This window comes from Octopus sinensis, linkage group LG16 (assembly GCF_006345805.1).
Source record: "Octopus sinensis linkage group LG16, ASM634580v1, whole genome shotgun sequence".
NCBI classification, from domain to species: domain Eukaryota; kingdom Metazoa; phylum Mollusca; class Cephalopoda; order Octopoda; family Octopodidae; genus Octopus; species Octopus sinensis.
Window position 1 is genome coordinate 42,673,218 of NC_043012.1, and position 18,308 is coordinate 42,691,525.

An 18,308-nucleotide genomic window follows, 5' to 3' on the forward strand; every position below is an offset into this window, starting at 1 on the left:
AAGTTTCTGCAGAGCTTAATGACCACCTCAAGAACCCAGTTTCCACAAAAACTGTTTGCCAGGAGCTGCACAAAGCCGGATTTCACAAAAAACCACTACTTTCAAAAACAAATGTTGCAAAGCATTTAGAGTGGAGTAAAAACCTACAGAATTGGTCCCTAGAGCAGTGGAAGAATGTTATGTTCTTGGATGAGTCATCCTTTACCTGATTTTTGACCATTGGCCGAGTATACATGTGGAGGCAACCAAAAGAAGCATTTGACCCAGACTGCCTTCTTCCAACTGTTAAACATGGAGGAGGATCTGTGATGATCTGGGGGCTATATCTTGGAAATCCGCCAGCCCAATGGTTTCCTTTCATGGCAGAATTAATAGTCAAGACTATTTAAGCATTTTATCTGATCAAATTCATCTTATGGTTGCGGAACTGTTTCTGGAGAGAAGCGCAAACTTTCAGGATGATAATGTACCAATTCACACAGCTAAAATGGTTACTGAATGGAAGACGGCACATTCTAATGAAGTTGAACATCTTATCTGGCCACCACAGTCTCCAGATCTCAATATTATTGAACATTTATGGTGCATTTTAGAAAAACAAGTAAGGAGTCAATATCCTCCACCATCATCACTACAAGAACTAGAGACTGTTTTAGCTGAAGAATGGACAAAAATTCCTTTGGAAATAATTCAAACTTTGTACGAGTCCATACCTCATAGAATTCAAGCTGTAATTACTGCCAAAGGCAGTCCTACCCCATATTCAAATAAATTTGTTTGAAATTTTAAGGTGTTTCTATTATTTTGTCCAACCTCTGTATATTTATAACAAAACAATAATTACAAAGTTACCTAAGAAATTTCCTATTAGAAATTCTTCAAAGAAAGAAACAAATAATACAAAATTAACAAAGAAAATTAGCAGAGAGACTATTTGCAAGAAGTTTTATGAAAGAGAAACTGGGAATTTTCAGTTAGAATAAAGAAACTTTGTAAATCTTAACAAGAGAAGAAACACTTAATCAGGAACAGCCTAACATATATGTGTTTATAAAAAACAAAAACTAAAAGAAACTTCCATGACAGATTGAGAGCAGTAGAACCATAGAAAAGCCAGAGAAGCATTTTCTATCAAGGTTACTGATAATCCAACCAACAAGTCTAACAATTTACATCAATTTACTTTGGCTGCTTTGAGTGAAAAATTGATAACCTAAAAGTCTAACATTAAATGTACATGTTTCAGTAGTACTGGATGATGACACTTAGTTTAGAACTAAAGGTTCCTTGTCTGAATACATTCTGATATTATGAAGAACATGTCATGATGACTGGAGGTCAAACTAACTGAAATGTAGAATAAGTGTAACTATCAAGACAGTAATAACTTTATCTAAAGGTAAGGGTATTACTTTGACAATAATAATCTTGAAAAGAAATTGTACAGGCTACTGTTGGTTATGCCATCACGTGTCACAGTGAATAGCTATTGGAGGTAAGTAATACTACTTTTCCAAGAAACTTGGTTCACTATAACCTCCTAGCCATATAGGAAAATGAAATTTTAATGTTTTGTAATATACCAGTTAAAAGAGATGCTCCAAGCTGTTTGTCTTGCTAGCTATACTTTTGACAACAGAATGGAGTCTATACTACTTTTGATGAATCAAAGTATTGAACCAAACTAATTTTAAACTTAAGGATAATGAAATAAACCCTGATAGGCAAATAATTAAAAGATTGAAACTAAATATAAAAAATGAAAGTTCCTCACCAATAGTTCCCTGCAATCCACTGTCTAGGATTTCAACCTCATAGTAATTTCTGTCTTGTGTGAGAGGATCAGCTGCTATATACACTCCTACTTTGTCTTCATCATTAACAATGTACCTAAAAAGACAAAATAAACATTGAAAATGACAAGATATATTATTTTCTTCATGCAGATTTAGCTTATGCAAATAACTCAGTCAGAAACACGTTATTATTAAATGACTATCAAGAAATTCTCAATATTAATATTTTATGCTGATACTGAATAAAGGTTACTAGATTTGAGTTTATGATGCTAGACTAATGATCAGAAGTTATGAATTAAACTATATGATTTTCTTTCATGCAATTTACCTCATATCAAACCTACACTAACTCCATGAAAGTAAACTACAATGAGATCATGTTAAGTATTTCTCTTTAATGACACAAAATCACAACCATTACACATTTCAAGCAAACAATAATTCTATCTCACTGCTAAACATGAACAACATACAACTAGAGATCCTAAAGTTACTACGGATGCTAGGTTCGCCATCACTAAAATCTGTCCTGACAATCTCACATACTCAGTATGACAAAATCTGAATCACTATTCCTGCCACTCTATGTCACGCTGGTGAGACCCATATTGGAGTATGGGATTCAAGCCTCTTCTCCTTATCTCCTCAAAGACATACAGCACCTCGAAAGAGTCCAGAGGCTGGCTACCCGCATGGTTCATGGTCTCAAAAATTTGTCCTACGAAGAAAGGCTGAGGACACTCGACCTTTGTTCTCTTGAAAAACGCCGCCGCCGTGGTGATCTCATTCTCGCCCACAACATCATAAGCGGGAAGTGTAACCTCTCGAAAGAGCTGTTCTTCACTCCTGCTCCGGAGCGTCGGCTGCGGGGTCATTCCAAAAAGCTCTACCTGCGACGATTTCATCTCAATCGAAGGAGAGGAGCTTTCTCCGTCCGGGTTGCGGATCCGTGGAACAAGCTGCCAGACGAGATGGTGAAGATGCCGACGACCACTTTGTTCAAAGCCTCCCTGGACCTCAAGTGGCCTGAACTCTTTACATGAACACCACCCTGTACTTAACTCCATGTCCCCCTACATGGCCTTGCTATTTGCTTTTGAGCCAAATTAACTAACTAACTAACTAACTAACTAAGTGCATTAAAACAATTTGTTGCTATTGTTAGTCAATTTGTAACCAGGGTAATTTATTACCATCATCCATGTCAAATGTCATTCTTTAATCTGTTTGTTGTATCTGTTTTGGTTTTTAGTTTAAATTGGGTCAATAAGTGCATTAGAAATGTGATAAACAATGATTTGGAACAAAAATTGCTTGTAATCTGAAATTTTAATGTCTCAATGCTATTAATAGTTTAGTTGTTATTTTGTGTTCTTGTTATATTTCAAAATAAAGTGGTTAAAATAAATTTTGGTTAGTTTAGTATTATATAACCATCTATATTCTATACATGTCATTTTACATGCATTTCTTTATTTTGATGTGTTGAGCAAAATGAAAGCAAAGGACTGAAGAAAAATTTTTGTATTGGGTTGTCAGATAAATTTGTTTTATTTTTTGTACATTTATTTTTATCTTTTCTAATAATGGTTGAATTAACATGAAAAATATTTTTACCATAGTATTTTCTGCATTGTTCTTTTTTTTTGTAGCTTTGTTCTTCTTCTACAACTTTTCTTTTTTGCTTTTGAAATTTGAATAAATTTTACCTCCTTTCATACATATGATGATGGAATGCCAAGTAAAATGAAAAAAAAAATTCTCACACCTTAACATCAACAGAAAGAGAAAGTTTGTATATCCAAGTCACTTCAAGACCCTGTTTAAGCATCATTTAATAACTTGCTGGCATTCTGACTTGGATACAGATGACAAATTGATCAAGCAGCAAATTAACCTACAATGAAATATTGCTTCCACATCTATTGCTTCCACATATAGCCTGGTCACCCGTATAGTCAACCAGGTGATACACGAAGGAGTCATACCCAATGACTGGTGTAGCAGCACACTAGTCAACTGCTACAAAGGTAAAGGTGATGCCCTAGATACAAATAATTACAGAGGTATCGAGCTGTTGGATCAAGTAATGAAGGTTACGGAGAGGGTCATAGCCCAACTAATTAGAGAGAGAGTTAGTTTAGATGAGATGCAGTTTGGGTTCGTGCCAGGGAAAAGTACCACTGATGCTATATTCCTAGTAAGGCAGCTGCAGGAGAAATACCTAGCCAAAGATAAGCCCTTGTACCTGGCTTTTGTTGACATGGAGAAAGCTTTTGATAGGGTCCCCCGATCCCTTATCTGGTGGTCAATGAGGAAACTGGGGATAGATGAATGGCTGGTGAGGACTGTGCAAGCCATGTACAGAGATGCCGTAAGTAAGGTTAGGGTTGGCAACATGTACACAGAAGAATTCAAAGTAGAGGTTGGGGTCCACCAGGGTTCAGTACTCAGCCCCCTCCTATTTATCATAGTCCTCCAGGCAATTACGGAGGAATTCAAGACAGGTTGTCCCTGGGAGCTCCTCTACGCTGACGACCTTGCTCTTATTGCTGAGTCACTATCAGAGCTGGAGGAGAAGTTCCAGGTGTGGAAGGAGGGTTTAGAATCGAGGGGCCTTAGAGTCAACCTAGCTAAAACCAAAGTACTAATAAGTAGGAAGGTAGACAATCCACAAATGTCTTCAGGAAGATGGCCCTGCTCGATCTGTAGAAAAGGTGTAGGTAGAAACTCTATAAGATGTACCCAGTGTAAGCTATGGACACATAAGAGGTGCAGCAATGTCAAAGGTAGGCTAACTGGGAAGATAGTTTTTGTATGTGGCAAATGCTCTGGAGCATTAACCTCCGAAAATCTGCAGAAAATAACTTCCGTCACTTTCCAGGGGGAAAAACTAGAAGTAGTTGATAGCTTCCGTTATCTAGGTGACCAAGTCAGTAGTGGGGGTGGGTGCGCTGAAAGTGTAACTGCTAGAATAAGAATAGCCTGGGCAAAGTTTAGGGAGCTCTTACCTCTGCTGGTGACTAAAGGCCTCTCACTCAAAGTAAAAGGCAGACTGTATGATGCGTGTGTACGAACAGCCATGCTACATGGCAGTGAAACATGGGCCGTGACTGCCGAGGACATGCGTAAGCTCATGAGGAATGAAGCCAGTATGCTCCGATGGATGTGTAATGTCAGTGTACATACTCGACAGAGCGTTAGCACCTTGAGAGAAATGTTGTACCTAAGAGGCATCAGTTGTGGTGTGCAAGAGAGACGATTGCGCTGGTATGGTCATGTGGTGAGAATGGATGAAGATAGGTGTGTGAGAAAGTGCCAATCCTTAGCAGTTGAGGGAACCCGTGGAAGAGGTAGACCCAGGAAAACCTGGGACGAGGTGGTGAAGCACGACCTTCGAACTTTAGGCCTCACTGAGGAAATGACCAGCGACCGAGACCTTTGGAAATATTCTGTACGTGAGAAGACCAGGCAGGACAAGTGAGCCCAGCCCACTTATGAATGCCTTTCCTCCCTTGGACACAAAGACCTGTTGAGGCAAGCGAAGTCGATATAGAACCTCATCCGACGACAGGCACCCATGCCAACCCCCTTTGCTTGCGAAGACATGTTGGGGCAAGCGAAATCGAAAAATCAAATTGAACCAGCCAGGATCCCTGGTCTGGTGGTACGTAAAAAGCACTATCCGACTCGTGGCCGATGCCAGCGCCGCCTCCACTGGCTTCCGTGCCGGTGGCACGTAAAATACACCAATCTGACCGTACGACAGGCACCCATGCCAACCCCCTTGCTTGCGAAGACATGTTGGGGCAAGTGAAATCGAATTGAACCAGCCAGGATCCCTGGTCTGGTGGTACGTAAAAAGCACTATCCGACTCGTCGCCGATGCCAGCGCCACCTCCACTGGCTTCCGTGCCGGTGGCACGTAAAATACACCAATCTGACCGTACGACAGGCACCCATGCCAACCCCCTTTGCTTGCGAAGACATGTTGGGGCAAGCGAAATCGAAATCGAATTGAACCAGCCAGGATCCATGGTCTGGTGGTACGTAAAAAGCACTATCCGACTCGTGGCCGATGCCAGCACCCCCTCGTTTGGCTTCCGTGCAGGTGTCACATAAAATACACCAATCCGACCGTGGCCGTTGCCAGCCTCGCCTGGCACCTGTGCAGGTGGCACGTAAAAAGCACCCACTACACTCACGGAGTGGTTGGCGTTAGGAAGGGCATCCAGCTGTAGAAACACTGCCAGATAAGACTGGAGCCTGGTGCAGCCTTCTGGCTTTCCAGATCCCCGGTCGAACCGTCCAACCCATGCTAGCATGGAGAACGGACGTTAAACGATGATGATGATGATGATGATCTGAAATGGTGCAGCTACTACACATACAGACATCCTTGATCGCATCCAAAGGAAGGCTACATGATTGATTGGCACAAAGTCCTTGCTAATATACAGCAACTGCAGGTTCATAGACACCCCATTTCCACACACAGCCTTTCTTTCTGTTACTACAGTGGCCTTTGCTTCTCAAAACTCAGTGGTTTTGTGTCACCTCCACTCAGGCCTCATTTGTCTTTCCTTCTAATGTCAGCCATATTGTATTTGCTCACCACTTTATGACCCTCGCGAACCCTTCTTCCCATTTCCTTATCCAGTTTTCCCAGTTCACTAAAATACCTTCCCTGCCCAATTTTATCTGCAGTTGTTCAAGAGAAATATCAACTGCATCAATCTCACTGGTTTTGTCTGAAGAAAGGGGCAGATAAAAAACATCATAACACATAAACCCTCATACTCACATAGTTATTGGGTGTAAAAAGTTCAAAAACATTTTTAAACATATATTTAGAAAATGGAGACTATATACAAAACTATGAAAAAGATATTTTCCACTAAAATGATGTTTTGATAAGATAAGGTCAGAAAAATCAAAGAGTTTTTGACAAAGGAATAGTAGGTTACAGGTTGTTTACAGAGTTGCCGCCACTGACAAAAATATGGTGCAAAGGTGGAAGGAGTTTAAAGCAGGAGAGGAGGGGGAACTAGCATTTAAGAAAAACTACATACAAAAATAAATCATTAACTGCAACCACTAACACAGATCAGCAGTGAGCAGATGAACTGTTTTGTGGACAGACAAATCACAATCTGAGAGCTTCCTGTATAACTAGACTGCAGTCATAATGCATTACAAAAGATGATGGAAGACTTTAGGTATAGTTAAGTGCTACCAACTATTTTTCCATGCTCAACTGGGTAGGGTGGAATTTATTGAGGCAGAGTTTCTATGGCCAAATGCACTTCCTGTTACCAACACTCATCTCTTTCCAAGTGATATTTCCCCATGGCCAGATGTGTTTATGGAAATCTGGGAATGGAGGACATTATTTGTATGAATGTGATGATTGTTTAGAACTATCACATGATGCCAAGACAAGGAGACAGTAACACACATGCATACATATACATGCACACACACACACACACACATCTATAAACATGGTGGTTGTCTACTCTTTATGCAGAGTTTGACCACCTCTTGTACCTACACCTTAGATTCATCATAGCATCTGATGTGGCTTTTTAAACCAGACAATGTATTGAAAAGACACTCACGTAGATAGCATATCCAATTTGGACCACCAAGAGCTGCAGTTAGGTTCTGATCTTTGTGTATCTTAAAATGTCTTTTGAGGCCTCCATTAGAACTGCAGACCTTGTGGCATACACGGCATTGAAAGGTGTGCACAGAGAAATAGGCAGAATAGTTGGTGGAGGTTCATTTTTCATGAGTCCTCAAATGAGATTTGAGCCCAGCAAAAGAAAGGTATGGTCTCTCACAAACTGTGCACACAAACAGGTCACTGAGATTCACCTTCTTGATCACAACATTCTTCCTTAAATCTCTCTTGAATTTTGCATGTGTTATCCTGACCTCCTCAAATGCTTTCACTCCACTCCACACTTTTGTTTGCCATACAGCTCGATCCGAAACAAGGGTTTCTATGGGCTTTGGATCCATTCTAAGTGACTTCATGGTAGTCCTTATGCCGTCCTTAAACCTCTTTTTAGGTTTACACTGATTGTCTTTTCCCTCTGCAAACTTGCCATAAAACAGATGTTTGGGTGTGCGTTCATCCACCATTTGAACAATATGGCCAGACCATTTCATTTCATTTTTCAGAAACATTGATTTAATTGTAGTGATGCCTTCAGATGCAAAGACATCTGTGTTCGGAGTAAAAAAGCCCCATTTAATGTTTTAAGTTTGGCAAAAGCATTTTTGGTGGAATCATTCTAACAATTTGCAATGTCTTTCATATCATGTTCATATTTCAGAAGAATACAACAGGGTTGGTAAGACAAACGACTGATAGAAAGCCAATTTTGTGTTGTTATTTATATGCCATTGGCACCAAACGCATGATTCCAAACCACCAAATGCTTGTACTGCCCTTTGAATTCACAGATGTATTTCTGTGTATAGATTTCCATCATTTTATACAGTTCTTCCAAGGTAAATGAAAGAGTCAACAACCTCAAGTAACTTACCCATAATGAAAATTTTAGTGGGGTTGTAAACAGCACCACATGCCGGCTGAAACAATGCAACTGTTTCTTTTAAGTTGATGGTCAAGTCAAAGTCATCACAAGCTGTGTCAGATGCAGATACAAGAAATTGCAGGCCCATTTCAGAGTGACTGATTAGATCGCAGTCATCAGCATTTAAGAGTTCCCTAATGAGTGAAGTAAAAACTTTCATTTTGAATTTCAGTCTGGTCAGATTAAAACATTCCCTGTTGCTCAATATTTTACATACATACCCTCCTTGGAGATTTGAAAAGCATGTGATAGCACAACAGCAAAGTATATTGCTAAGAGGGTGTGTGCATCAAGGTTTCCTTGTTTTACTCCATTTTCCACAGCAAAAGATTCAGAAAGCCTACCACCAAAATTAACTCTAGCCTTCATATCTTGATGCAAAGCCTTGATCATGTTCACAAATTTTTCTGGGCAACCTATTTTCCTTAGAATTAGCCACAGAGTATTTTCATTAACAGTATCAAATGCCTTGCTTAAATAAAAAAAAAGCAATGGTATAGGGCAAAATTCTGTTCAATGCATTTTTCCTGAAATTGTCTGACATTAAAGATACAATCAACTGTGTCTCTGGAAGAGCAAAAACCACATTGAGACTCAGACACTATATTTGGAACTATGAAGGTATTTAAATGTCCTAACAGAATGCAGGCAAGTACCTTTCCAACTACAGACAAAAGTGAAATCCCACAAAAATTACCACACAGATCCTTTGGTCCGATTTATACAAGGAGACTAAAATGGCATCAATCCAGTCTTGAGGAACTTCCTCAGTTCTTCAAAAGTGACAAATTAATATATTTAAGAGTTCAAACATTTTGTCATCCCTGTATTTCAAGACCTCTGCATAGATTCCACCAGACCCTGGAAACTTATTGTTATTCAGCTTATTCACAGCTAAACATATGCCATAACTGGAATGTTCGAATTTTTCTATCATCCTCATGTCAATGGAAAATGGTCTATTCAAAAGTGCAGTAAAATGTTCTACCCAGTGTTAATGAATATAAGTGGTGTTGGTTAAAGGCAAATATCCATTTGATGTCCTCACTGGAGCTACTGAAGAAGATTTTGGACCATATACCGATGTAAACATTGGCAAAAACACACCTTTAGTTCATATACGTAATCTCTATCCTTATATATAATTTAAACATTAATTTTCTTCTATATTTAACATTCACTAAAAATATCCTTCCTCTTTCTATAGGATACTTCTGACGTTATATCATATAACGTTTTTTCAAACACTATTAATAGCGTTCACTAAATCACTATACATATCCATAATTTTCTGTTAAAATGTCTTATTGACGAGTTTTGTTTTTCCACTTCCCTGAAGAGAAGATTGCATTGTTTTATACCATTTATTCTTCTGAATAATATCAGTGAAATCTTCGAAACATGTGTCGAAAGTAAAAATATTTGATTTATACCTGCGTTAAAATCCATCCACCCACCCACCCATCCATCCATATATATATATATATATATATATATATATATATATATATATATATATATCACCACTGCATCCTTGTTACATGAGAAAAGCCATTGCCAAGAAGACTTACTGAAAGGATTCATGTCTGTTGCCATGTGATGCCCTTATATGACTTTTAAACCCGGCCAACCTTTAAAACACATGAGAAACAGGTGCCACCATATGCACTCTCTTAACCTGTCTTTTTAAACCTCCAACTGAGAGGCACACTTTTCCACATTTTACACATGTTTTGTTATGAATTTTAATATCTACATCATTGTTTATCATGGGTCAATCTCTATGAGAATTTTGATGGCTCACCAGGTATGCATGACTCAAATACCTCTGCCCACTAACCACACACATAAAAAGCAACACTCTCTCACTTTCCACAGGTTCCCCACTTTTAAGCCCCTTCCTAATTCTCTCATACTTCACTCTCTCCCTCTCAAACCTTGAACAACCATCATGCACTATCTTTCTCCATCCATCATGGTCTTGTGTCTCCCTCTCCCAATTACCAAGCTGCAATTCCTTTCTGTATTAGAGCATTTTTAAGGCAATCCATAAACCTTAGTTTAGGCTTATGCGCTGGTCTCCTACCATCTTCCAACTCACTGTACAATAGCTGTTTGGGCAGTCACTCATCACTCATCCTTACCAAATGTCCCCCCCCACACACACACACACACCTCAAACGTCTTTGCAAAATCATTGATTCTATACTTCTACAGTCACTCCTTTCAAGCACCTCCACATTACTAATGGCCATATTCCAGTTTATCCCCCCAATTTTTCTCAGACAGTATTGATGAAATCATTCACATTGCCTTACCTTCCTACAGTAAACAACTCATGCCTCACTTCCATGTGGCAAAGATGAGAGGACACTTGTGTTATATACCTTCACTTTAGTTTGTGAAGATATATTATGTTGTTTCCACAGACACCAATCAAGACTACCAAAAGCACTACTAATCCTGCTGATTTTATGCTCGCCAGGCATCTATGAATATATGTATACATATATGGTCAGAGATTTAGGGACATCCTCATCAAGAAATTTGATGAGAGGGAGGAGGAGCTACAGACGTTGGACATAGAAGGGAGCTGGAAATTCCTACAGGACAGCTTGCTGAGTATCACAGACCAAGTCTGTGGATGGTGCAAAGCCTCTTCCAGACCTAGAGTTACGTGGTGGTGGAATAGTACAATAGACAAAGCCATTAGAGCAAAGAAACAGGCCTGGAAAGCCTGGAGGGATGGGAGTAGCAGGGAACTGTACCAGGTAGCCAAAAGGGAGGCTGGGCAGCAGGTATACATAGCCAAGGGTGAAGCAGAAAAGAAGAAGACTGCTAATGTCCAGCGATGTGAGGACCAAAGAACTGAGGTATTTCGAATTGCAAGACAGTGTGTGAGAGAAAATTGTGATGTCACAAGAGAGAAATGTGTCCGCATGGATGATGGTGCACTTGCTTTCAATGTTTCTGTAAAGAAAGAGGCTTGGAGAAGCCATTATGAGAGACTGCTGAATGTGGAGAATGAATGGGAGGAGGAGAGCCTGCCAAATGTTGACCCAGTAGAGGGACCAGCTATCCGAATAGACAGCTCCCTAGTAGTTAAAGCAATTAAGGGTATGAAGCCAGGAAAAGCCCCCGGCCCATCAGGAATCACTGCTGAGATGCTTAAAGCATCTGGTGGTGTGGGCTATGGCCTAGTCACCCGCATTGTAAACCAGGTAGTTCAAAATGGAGTCATACCCAATGACTGGCGTAACAGCACCATAGTCAACTGCTACAAGGGTAAAGGTGATGCTCTGGATAGAAATAACTACAAGGGTATTAAACTGTTGGATCAGGTGATGAAGGTCACAGAGAGGGTCATAGCCCATCTCATTAGGGAGAGAGTTTGCTTAGATGAGATGCAGTTTGGTTTTGTGCCGGGTAGAAGCACCACTGATGCCCTATTCCTGGTTCAAAAACTGCAGGAGAAATACCTAGCTAAAGGTAAACCCCTATACTTAGCTTTTGTGGACTTGGAGAAAGCCTTTGACAGAGTCCCCCAATCCCTTATCTGGTGGGCGATGCAAAAACTGGAGATTGATAAATGGTTAATAAGGGCTGTACGGGCCCTATACAGAGAGGCCGTTAGTAAGGTTAGGATTGGCAACGAGTATAGTGAAGAATTCCGGGTAGAAGTAGGGGTCTACCAAGGTTCAGCCCTTAGTCCCCTTCTATTCATCATAGTCCTCCAGGCAATAACAGAGGAATTCAAGATGGGTTGCCCCTGGGAGTTCCTCTATGCTGATGACCTGGCCCTCATAGCAGAATCACTACAGGAACTAGAAAAGAAATTTCAGGTGTGGAAGCTAGGTTTAGAATCAAAAGGCCTTAGAGTCAATGTAGCAATGACCAAAGTTCTAGTAAGTAGGAAGGCAAACACACCACACACCCCTTCAGATAGGTGGCCCTGCTCGATCTGTAGAAAAGGTGTAGATAGAAACTCCATAAGATGTACCCAGTGTAAACTATGGACACGTAAGAGGTGCAGCACCATCAAAGGAAAATTAACCGAGAAGATAGCTTTCGTGTGCGGCAGATGCACAGGTGCAATAGACACCATTGATACTCAGAAAACAGATTCCATTACACTCCTGGGGGAGAAACTAGAAGTAGTTGATAGTTTCCGCTACCTAGGTGACCAAGTTATTAGTGGGGGTGGATGCTCAGAGAGTGTTACCACTAGATTAAGAATATCCTGCGCAAAGTTTACAAAGCTTCTACCCCTATTGGTGACAAAGGGTCTCTTGCTCAGAGTGAAAGGTAGATTTTACGATGCATGTATGCAAACTGCCATGCTTCACAGCAGTGAAACATGGGCCGTGACCATGGAGGACATGTGTAGGCTCAAAAGAATTGAAGCTAGCATGATCCACTGGATGTGTAATGTCAGTGTGCACATATGACAGAGTGTAAGCACCCTGAGAGACATGTTGGACATAAAAAGCATTAGATGTGGCGTGCAAGAGAGACGTTTACTACAGATGGATGAGGAGAGATGTGTGAAGAAGTGCCACTCCCAAACAGTTGAAGGAATCTGGAGTAGAGGTAGACCCAGGAAGACATGGGATGAGGTGGTCAAATATTTCCTTCAAATGTTGGGCCTCACAGAGGCAATGACGAAAGACTGAGACCCCTGGATATATGCTGCGACTGCGAAGACCTGGCAAATAAAGTGAGTTCACGGCTGTATCCTACACCAGTTTCTCATAACCAGCCCCAGCCCATTCAAAAGTACCTTGGATTGTAGGGCGACTTGCTGTGCTTACCTTGGATCATAGGGCGAACTGCTGTGCTTGAGGAGAACTATTGAGTCAAGTACATCAACATCAAAATAAAAATCAAATGGAAATTGTAGTTGTGATACCTGTGCCAGTGGCATGTAAAAAGCACCATCCAAACATGGCCAATGCCAGCGCTGCCTTGACTGACTTCTGTGCCAGTGGCACGTAAAAAGTACCCACTACACTCACGGAGTGGTCGGCGTTAGGAAGGGCATCCAGCTCAAACTGGAGCCTGGTGCAGCCTCCTGGCTTCCCAGACCCCAGTCAAACCGTCCAACCGGTGCTATCATGGAAAACAGATAGTTAAACGATGATGATGATGACATATATATATATATATATATATATATATATATAAACATTATTGGTGAATTGAAGAAATGGAGCTGAACGCAGATTGAACAGAAATCGTTTTATTTCATTCTACACGTGTTTCGAAAGGCACAAATTACCAAAATCCGATTGAATAATGGGACCATATTGTGTCTTTCTCTTCAGGAAGAAAATAGGAAATCCGTTGGAAAAACAAAAACAGAACAGAGGCGGAGCAAAAACAAATCGAACTATGCTCCTAAGAGCCCATGGCGAAACTGTTTATCAGTGTATGTTGAGAACCGGTGGCTGAAGAATTCAACGGGTCAGGCATCGGTCAATCATGTGGGTGAGGGTGTGTAGATGTTCTTTGTGACCGAGAATAAAGTTCTGACTATTTAAGGAATATTGGATGTTTTATAAGGGGCGAGAAAAAATCTACTTAGAGACGTGTGTGTGTGTATACTGTTCTATATATGTGTGTGTTGGCGTAGGGGTAGAAAACATTTTTTGTGTACGTGTGTGCGTTTGATCGTTCGGCTGTCAGTGGCTACTGCCGTGAGAACCGTTGGGTGGCAGAAAAAAAATATATATATATTATGTTTTATGTGTGTGTGTGTTCATGTAAGCCTGCCTTGTCAAGGAAACCCCCCGCTGTGAAAAAACCAAGCCCCGTTTGTCTTACAGGAGTAATTCCCCTTGCAGTGGTTAATCGTAGATATCTTAAAGGCTATTTCAGAATTTGTTACCAAGGGCTATGGGTGCCGGTATTATTTATAAATTATAAAATTATTAAATTTATATAAAATTATAAAATTATAAAATTATTTATAAATTATATATATATATATATATATATATATATATATATACACACACACACATATGTGTGTGTGTGGTGTGTGTGTGTGTGTTGTCTGAGATGCCAGCAAGTTTGTTATCACAGATTGGTTGAAATGAGGTTAAATTGTAGTTATTCCTCAGCTTTGTCACATCCACTTTTTGAATTGGTCAAGTGCAATTGTTACGAATAAGACTGCAGATAGTAAAATTCACCTTTGATTGTATCAATCTATGGTCAGAACAATACTCCTCAATGGAGAAAGGACATGTTACTTGGACACCTTCCCTCATGGAAGACTTCACAATTATGTAATCAATGAGGTAATAATGGATGGATTGGGGATGCTTCCAAGTAGTCTTGTGGTGGTTGGGGAGTTGGAAAATAGTATAGATAAGTGATAGCAGCAGATAGCCATTTGCGTTTGCTTTGCCAACCCCATGCTTCCCTATTACATCACCCCATATGAATGAATCACAAACTATGCGTGCATTGAAATCACTAAGCAGATGAAATTCACCAGTGATGGGACACATCTCAACTAGCAACATAGTTCAAAGCAGAACTGCTCTTTGACTACTTTGTTTGAGTTCATGGTTGGAGCATAGCAACGGAAAATAGTTGCATATTTATTTTTACTAAAGCAGATACGCAATGAGCCTTTCACTAATGCTAACTGGCAGAGATGTAAGACATTTCACCAGGTCATTCTTAATAGCAAACCCAACACCTACCACTTTCTTTACTTCCTGAGGCTTACCCATCCAGAAAAAAGTGTATCCACGATCCACTTCTTGTAACTGACCACAGTCCACTAGTCTGGTCTCTGAAAGAGCTGCTATTCCAATATTTTTTTTACTTTTTTTCAAGACACAGCAACCAAAGCAGTCCTACATTCTATGTTTTTCTTGCTCTTCTGAAAAGTTCACACATTCCAAGATGCAATGAAAAAGTATTCTGTTCTCAATTTGCTTAATCTTCTGGTACGGGTTTGGATACCCAGTCATTTGCACCTAATGACAAGGAGCATATGCAAGTAAGCAATTTTTAGGTCATATTTTCTTCACCCCCTCTTCCACAGGAGGAAAGAAGTGCCATCCTAAATAGGGTTGCTTTGTTGTGAAAGGAAAACATGAATTACATAATTACTTGTAGATGTTGTGTAAAACAGCCATCTACCTTTCACCACCTATGTGCGAAGTTCAAGCTCAGAACTTCCAGTGATATCCTTCACCTGTTCCCACTGCTATCCCTTCTGTCATAGGATTTTTTGTTGGGGAGGTGGGGCACAAAACATGTTGGTGATATTTGCTGATGGTATTTTACTGAACCATCTGCACATGGTTTTGTTAACAGTGGTCATTGCTTGTGCAGCACAATGCACACTCTCTCAATCAAACAAGCATTTTATTGTACTGGTGCACGGTGTGCCACGTGTCAGATGCTAGATTGATCACAGATTTGAGATCAGGGTGGCCTTCTCCTAATCTAGTTGCTTTAAAGCTACAGAGCCCAGACTGCCCAATGAATAAGTAGATGTCGATAGTGAACACCAGCTAAAGGGACTGTCAGCAACCACAAACCTGGTTTTGTATCAGAGTATTCCTTCTCGCAGATGAGCTGCCGTCACCACAGCTAAGGAGCCCCACCTGCCCCATACATATATACACATAGAAAGAGTAAAAAATACGAGACTTAAGAATATCAATAAGATATATAAAAACAATATATACATATGTATATATATACACATACACACACACACATCTGATGATATGAGGTTCTTGAAGGAACCCACCCAATGAAATTGGGTTCTGGGAGCACTGTGTATTCCACCCACACGTAACAATAAAGCTTTTCATACACCCTACCCCAAGAAACCAAATTACAATTCCTTCCCTCTTTCTCACTTTCCATTTTTCATGCTTTATCATCATCATCATCATCATCATTATCATCTGATGTCCATTTTCCGTACTGGCATGGGTTGGACAGTTTGACAGCAGCTGGCTAAGCAGAAGACTGCACTGGGCTTCACTGTCTGTTTTGGCAGGATTTTTATGACTGTATACCCTTCCTAACACACACCACCTAACAGAGTGGACTGGGTGATTTTTACGTGGTACCAGCACCGTTGAGGTTTGTTTTGACACAGTTTTAACAGTTGGATGCCTTTACAAATGCCAACCACTTTACAGTGTGGACTGGGTGCACCAGCACTGGCAGGGTCACCAACTAACTTGCAAGACAAAGATCCTTTGAGAGTGGTGGGGGGACATTAGAGGTGGTGGCTTTGTGTCAGGTGATGAGAGGATAGAGTGTGACAGAGGAATAGAAAAAGGCGTCTTGCAGTAGAGGAGATACATGGTTGCCCAGCCAGTGGGAGAGACCAAAAGTGAGTGAGTGAGTGTGAGAGAGAGAGAGAGAGAATGATAAGAATGAGAGTGGAAGTGAACAAAAGGAAGAAAGTGCAAAAGAGAGCAGGAGAAAGATGGTGGTGAAGTGCCAGGGCAAACCATCAAGGTAGGGGGATCAGAATATAAATGGGGTGATAGAGTATTGCCAAAGGTGCATGAGTAGGGAGCAGGGACTTCACATGTATGCAAATAGTATGGGAGTGGTGAATGCAGTGACAGGTGAAATGTAGGTATATAAGGAAGGTGGGGTTCAAAAGGATAGCAATGATATAGTGAGCGGGGCAGTGAGAACAGGATTAGGGAGTGAAATATCAGCATAGACATGATGCATGAAAAAGAGGAAATGTGAGGAAGAGATGTAGTTTGGTTTGTTGGGGTAGGGTGTGAAAAATAAAAAAAAATTTTTTGTTGTTACAAATGAGTGGAACACAGTACTCTCAGAACTCAGTCTTACTGAGGTAGGCAGGTCTTCTCAAGAACCTCATATCACTAGACATCACAGTCCATTATCATCTCCTCCATGAGGCCCAACATCCTGAGATCGGTCCTCATCCTATGTCTTCCTGAGTTTCCCTCTTCTACAGGTGCCATCAACTGTCAGTGATCAGCACTTCTTCATACAGCTGTCTACATTCATATGCATCACATGTCCAAACCAACATAGTCTTCTCCTTTCCTTACAGCATCTGATTCCTCTTATGCCCATTTTTTTCTCTCAGCACATTTGCACTTTGTCATACATACACACTAATGTTGCACATTCAGCAGAGCAAACTAACTTCATTCCTCTCCAGTCTATACATGTCTTCTGCATTCAGAGCCCATATCTCACTACCATTTGTACATAAGCATCATACAATCTGCCTTTCACTCAGAGAGAGAGAGTCCTTTTGTTGCCAACAGAGGTAATAGTTCTCTGAACTTCCTCCATTCTATTCTTATTCTAAAACAATACTTTCAGAACATCCTCAACCATTGCTAATTTGGTCACCTAGGTAATCGAAACTATTTGCAACCTCAAGAGAGCTGCCTGGACATTTGAGAGAGTCTAATTCTCATGTGTCCTATGTGCGTATTGTTCTTGTACGTCTACACACAAAGATGACATTTTCTTCAATTCCATGCACCTCTTATACATCTATAGATTACACTGGGTGCAGTGAATAGAATTACTTCCAACTCCTTTCCTACATATTGAGCAAGGCCATTTACCTGACGGAAAGAGAGTCTTGTCTACTTTCTTGCTAATAACAACTTTGGTCTTCACTGGTGATATGTGAGTATATAGGGGAGGCCCTTTGATTCCAGGTTTTGCTTCCATACTTGAAATTTCTTTCCCAATTCTGTTTCAGATTCTGCAATAAGAGAAAGGTCATCATAATATAGTAGTTCCCATGAGCAGCCTATGTTGAATTACTCTGTTATAGTCTGGAGGATTATGATAAGAGTAGAACTGAGAACTAAGCCCTGGTGAACCCCTACATGTACACTAAATTCATCACTGT

General features: G+C 40.5%; 1 protein-coding gene across 3 annotated transcripts in view; it reads right to left on the reverse strand.

The window, feature by feature from the left end:
* Positions 1–18,308, reverse strand: part of LOC115220388 (SPRY domain-containing protein 3) — a 123,969-nt gene that overhangs the window by 44,573 nt on the left and 61,088 nt on the right. For all 3 annotated transcript variants that reach the window (XM_036510080.1, XM_029790507.2, XM_029790506.2), the window contains exon 3: positions 1,775–1,890. In XM_036510080.1, coding sequence (XP_036365973.1) covers positions 1,775–1,890 — 116 coding nt within the window. The remainder of the gene's footprint in view (positions 1–1,774; positions 1,891–18,308) is intronic.